At 35.3% G+C, this 6,018-nt stretch overlaps 1 protein-coding gene across 9 annotated transcripts in view; it reads left to right on the top strand.

The window, feature by feature from the left end:
* The window catches only part of LOC102490999 (sentrin-specific protease 1), a gene marked incomplete at its 3' end in the record, with an annotated part of 52,586 nt that overhangs the window by 6,342 nt on the left and 40,226 nt on the right, over positions 1–6,018 (top strand). For all 9 annotated transcript variants that reach the window (XM_014582101.2, XM_014582100.1, XM_014582102.1 and 6 more), the window contains 3 exon segments: positions 7–137; positions 1,924–2,008; positions 3,619–3,660. In XM_014582101.2, coding sequence (XP_014437587.1) covers positions 7–137; positions 1,924–2,008; positions 3,619–3,660 — 258 coding nt within the window.

The raw sequence follows: 6,018 nt of genomic DNA on the forward strand, positions 1-6,018 counted from the left end.
CCCCAGATGATATTGCTGATAGGGTGAGGATGGATGCCGGCGAAGTGACGTTAGTGAACCACAACTCCATATTCAAAACCCACTTCCTGCAACAAACAGCTTTTTCAGAGGACCAGCTTTTACTTTCTGACCAGCAGGTAAGGGATAATTTTCTGCCCTTAATAATTTTGGCTTGGTGTAAATTTTTATCTAATATAGTTTAAATGCCACACTCAAAAATACAAGCATATGTGTAAACTTTTTAGACTCACTAATTTCAGTGTTTGGAATTATATTTGATATGTTAAAGTTAAGACAAGAAAATGAAGACAAAAAAGGCTCATATGAATTCTTCAAGAATGGGACCTATTAGAAAACTCTTCTTTGTTCCTGTGAATGTTACAGTCACCAATACACAGATCACAGAGCCAGCAGGTAGCGTGTTGGTTAAGGCACTGGATCTCACATGGCTGGTGGCTAGAGTCCTAGACCCTGAGGCCTAAAAACCATGGCAGACAAGTATGCGTGCATACCCAAAATCCTAGGAGGAGAGTGGAGGAGAAGGAACTGGGGCATGGCCATCCCCCCGCTGTGGGTGGGGGGTGAGTTCTCACTTTTCTCCTCTCTCTCTGTCTCCATGTGCCCTATAGCAAAAAAAACTACCAAAAAAAAAAAAAAAAAAAACCAAGAAAAAAACCAACAATAACAAAAAAGACTAGTATATTAAATGGGGGTAAAATATCTAAATATACAGCAGTGCTGAGGTTTGTCTGTACTGTAAAGCTTAGTTTTTAAAGGTCTGTGGTCCAGGACCAGCATCATCGGCATCATTGGGAGCTTGTTAGAAATTTAGACTCTCAGATTTTATCCTGTACTACTGAATCAGAATCTATATTATAAAAACATCCCCCACTGATTTTTATGCACATTAAAATGTAAAGAATACTATTAATAAAGCAGTCTTTCTCTAAAAGTCACTAGTAATTTATTTATTTATTATTATTATTTTTTTATTTTTAATTTTATTTATTTATTCATTTATTTTTAGTTTGACTAGAGAGACACAGAGAAAGAGGGAAAGTGAGAAAGCGAGCCAACAGGTCTGAAACTTGAACCATAGTCGGCCATGTGGGAGTGTCCAGCGCCTTAACTACCACGGCACCTGCTGGTCCCAAAAGTCACTAGTAATTTAGATGAGTTAGTTCTTTGCTATGGGGATCTGTCCTAAACAGAGCAGTACTTAGCATCTTTGTCCCCTAGCACTAAATATTAGTGGCATCCACCTCCCCATAATGATTTTTTCTTTTTTTTTTGAGGAGGTTTTTGCTATAGGGCGTGTGGACTCACCAGAAAGAGAGAGACAAAGAGACAGAAAGCAAAAAATCACCTCCCATGGGGATGGCCACACCGCAATCCCTTCTCCTCCATTCTCCTTTTGGGATCTTGGGCACGCACCACATCCACCCAGTGTGAGTTTAAACCACCGGGTCTGGGACTCGAACTGCAGTTGACTACATGGGAGTCCAGCGAAATAGCCATTACACTAACTGCTGGTCCTTCCCCATAATGATTTTGATATTAAATATATATACACACATTTTCAGGGATGCAGCACTGCCACTGATTAAAAATGATCTCTGTAGAGTTATCAAAAGAATCAAAATATGGTTGATTTTCTCAGTCTCTAATATATGATACAGCTGGCATCAGTTAGGTAACAGATAGTTTGTTTATTTTTTTTCTCTCAAAGAATCACTTTTATCAGGTTGTTTATGTGTTTTTCTTCCTTATTAGTATGTAGTTTATTACTTATAATCTATAAAAATATAATTAATGATTTCTGAAATATGCCATCATTTTGTTTAATGATTTTTTTCTAATATAAATTTTGTCCATTTTATTGTAAAAAAAATTGATTTAAGAAAAATCTTCTGCTTTGTTTAGATTACACCTTCCAGGCAAGAAAATTTGGACCCATCTTTTACATGTTCCATAAGAAGCGAAGCTTATAATCCAAATTATTACTCAGGTATGATATGTTATTTGGTGTCAAGGCACTTAGACCTTTCAGTTTTTTTTAACCAGATCATTTGCATTTTTGTCTCAAAAAGTAAAAATATTGTCAAAAGCAGAATGTTTTCTCCATTAAAACATTTTAATAAGCTTTTGTGTGTATGTACAAGGGGACTTTGAAAAGTCCACAGAAATATAGAATTAAAGTATGAGTTTATTTTGGTTCTTAAAAAAATTAAAAATCTATGCAGTTTTTTTCATAATATTTATTTTCCATGAATTCTTTGAAGATCCCCTCATAATTGGTTACTATAATACTTCACTGATCTAGTCTCCACCAAATATTAATAATTCAGTGGGAAGTATTTTTTAATTCTACTTGTGTTTTATAATTCTACCTGTTTTTTTTTAATTCAACTTCTCCATTATGCTATTGTAAAAAGCAATACAGCTTTGTTTTTGTTTTTTACTTTTTTGGTATAATTTTGTCCATTTTATTGTAAAAAAATTGATTTAAGAAAAATCTTCTGCTTTGTTTAGATTACACCTTCCAGGCAAGAAAATTTGGACCCATCTTTTACATGTTCCATAAGAAGCGAAGCTTATAATCCAAATTATTACTCAGGTATGATATGTTATTTGGTGTCAAGGCACTTAGACCTTTCAGTTTTTTTTAACCAGATCATTTGCATTTTTGTCTCAAAAAGTAAAAAAATTGTCAAAAGCAGAATGTTTTCTCCATTAAAACATTTTAATAAGCTTTTGTGTGTATGTACAAGGGGACTTTGAAAAGTCCACAGAAATATAGAATTAAAGTATGAGTTTATTTTGGTTCTTAAAAAAATTAAAAATCTATGCAGTTTTTTTCATAATATTTATTTTCCATGAATTCTTTGAAGATCCCCTCATAATTGGTTACTATAATACTTCACTGATCTAGTCTCCACCAAATATTAATAATTCAGTGGGAAGTATTTTTTAATTCTACTTGTGTTTTATAATTCTACCTGTTTTTTTTTAATTCAACTTCTCCATTATGCTATTGTAAAAAGCAATACAGCTTTGTTTTTGTTTTTTACTTTTTTGGTATATAGGTACGTGATGTAAAGCAAATGTTTGTTTTGAATTGATTTAAACTACAAAACAAGTTTATTTCTATTCTGCTTGACACCATGAAACCCGAAAATTTATTTCTGCTCAAGCTTGTTATTCTATTAGGGCAGGAAATGTTAACTGTATGTTTCTGTCTAGCACCTGCCACAGCCATATGCTTGCATATTCAAGGACTTATCTATTCAACTTGTGATCCATAGCAGAAGTCAGCATTCTCTAGGCTATTCCCATCCTCTCTAGCTGTTTCCTAAGGTTTGCACTCACAAGGACTTTCTGCCTCTGCCTTGGCAGACTGAGTTTTGTTGGTCAGCTTCTTGGCAGCATTGACTCAGGAGGATTGCATAGGTCTTCCCAGGTCTTTCTACTACTCATGCTTCAGTCTTCTCACCTAACCACAAATATGAGACTACAAGTAATACCATTGAACTTTACCTCAATGGGATTTTTATAAGGATAAGTAGAGACGATAAATATGAAATGCAAATAATAATTCTTGTTATTTGGCTTCCTCAGGATTCTTTGTCAGCAAGATGAGATCTCCTCCCCTAAAAAGACGTTAGTATGATGCTATTTTAGATTTGTATTATATTCACATGTGGTTTAGATGGGTGGTACTTTATCTACCTGGGCACTCGGGTGGGCAGTGATTTCCACATTAAATATGCATAATTTGTATAGAAAAATCAGTTAATATGCTCAGGAAGTAACTGTACTGTCATTATTGAAAAGGCTTTTTTGATGAACAGAGAGCCTGAAATCTGGTTTGATAACTCATTAATCCTACAGGAAGGATAGTTGAGTGGTTAATGAAATCAGATCATTAATATTTCCATCTGATCTCAAGCTGTGTATGCTTGTAATTTCATATGCTGACTTACCATCACATAGAATCTCTGTTTCAAGTTTAAAATAATAATTCATTCCTTGGCAAAATCTACACAAACTAACATAAAAGTGTGTGATTTTTTTTTTTTTAATAATAAAGCATTTATAGAAAATTAGGGGATCAGGGATGAGCAGATGGTATAATGGCTATGTCACTGGACTCCCATGTAGTCAACTGTGGTTTGAGTCCCAAACCTGGTGGCTTAACCTCACGCCAGGCACATGTGTGTACATCCCCAAGATCCTGGGGGGAGAATGGAGGAGAGGGGATTGCAGCGTGGCCATCCTCTGTGGGGGTGTGATTTCTTGCTTTCTGTCTGTCTCTTTCTGGCAAACACACGTGCCCTATAGCAAAAGTATCTCCAAAAAAAAGAAAACTGGGGGACCAGCAGATGGCTTAATGGTTATGTCACCGGACTCCCACACTGTTGACTGCAGTTTGAGTCTCGAATCTAGCAGCTTAAAACTCATGCCTGGCACATGTGCATGTGCAAAATCCCAAGAGGAAAATGGAGGAGAAGGGATTACAGTTCGCCCATCCCCCGAGGGATGATTTGCTTTCTTTCTCTGTCTCCCCAGAAAGCCCATGCACCCTATAGCAAAAATCTCTCTTAAAAAAATTTTTTTATAGAAAATTATACTTAAAATCTCCTAACCATAGCTCAACTCTTACTTATTAACTCAACTCTCTGATTTCTGTATACCTATATAGTGCACATATGATTCAGTGCATAAGATCTTTTTTTTTAAGTCAATTATTTTTTTCTCACTTTTCCATCTATTTACACATTCTTCATATTTTATCATTTTCTCTTGATTTCTAATGGAATTAATGCACATGTGCATAGTCCCTTATGGGTAATTCCTAAATCCAAAAAACTGAGAATCAAACATTTTTTTCATTACTTGTTTAATATCAAAACCTAACTTGATCTGAATTCATTCCTTGGCAAAATCTACACAAACTAACATAAAGGTGTATGTTCTTTTTTTTCTATATATATATATATAGATATATAAATATATATGTATATTTAATTTATTTAATGAGAGAGAAAGAAGTATGGCATGACAGTGTCTCATGCAATACTTCTCCCAAGCCATTCTCAGCCAGCCAGGATCACAGACATTTACATGTGTACCTGGTAACTGACTCCTGGTATTTCATATAGCTTCCAGCATTGCAGAGCAGTGTGTTATGGCTGTGCTGCCATGGCTGGGCCAAACTGTTTATATTTTGTCTTTATTTATCTCTGTAAATATAAGTGTTTACACATTTTGCTGTAGATAGATACATATGTTTGATTATGGGATACTGCTCCAGATTATACTTAGAAGTATTACTAAACCAGTTATCTTTTTAAAATTCCCCAGATTTTAAATTCACTAATACAGCTGGACCCAAAGGGTTTATGATTTAGGATAATAGGCCTGTGCATTCATCTGCTTCATTATTTTTCCTGTGGTTTAAGTCTACTTTACACTTGCCATTTTCAGCTATTATTAAGAACACAACTTAAAAGCATTTATGTATAGGGTCAGCAGGTGGTGTGGTGTTAAAGGCACTAGATTCCCACATGGTCAACTGTGGTTCTAGTTCTGGACGTGGTGGCTTGAAAAATCATGCTGGGAGTGTGTACATGCATGCCCAGAATCCCAGGAGGGAAATGGAGGAGAAGGGATTGTGGCATGGCCATTCTCCCACTGGGGGTGATTTCTTATTTTCCCTCTTTCGGTTTCTCTTTGTATGTCTCTGGTGAATGTACACGCCCTATGGCAAAAACCTACCAAAAAAAATGTATGTATATAGCTTTTTCTTTTAAATTTTAGTAGACCCTTGATATTGGCAAGGATATATCCGAGATCATCTCCGATCCTCATGTTCTTGCCTACAATATTTGACAGATTCCTTGGTTCTAGTCAGTTACCTGATGGTAGACAGTTAAATTTTTATATGTTTAGCTTCTTACCTCAGGTTGATTCCCCATATTAAAAATCTTAAACAGTTTTATCTCTCACTTGAATACC

This window comes from Tupaia chinensis, unplaced genomic scaffold (genome assembly GCF_000334495.1).
Source record: "Tupaia chinensis unplaced genomic scaffold, TupChi_1.0 Scaffold142262_1, whole genome shotgun sequence".
Taxonomy (NCBI): domain Eukaryota; kingdom Metazoa; phylum Chordata; class Mammalia; order Scandentia; family Tupaiidae; genus Tupaia; species Tupaia belangeri.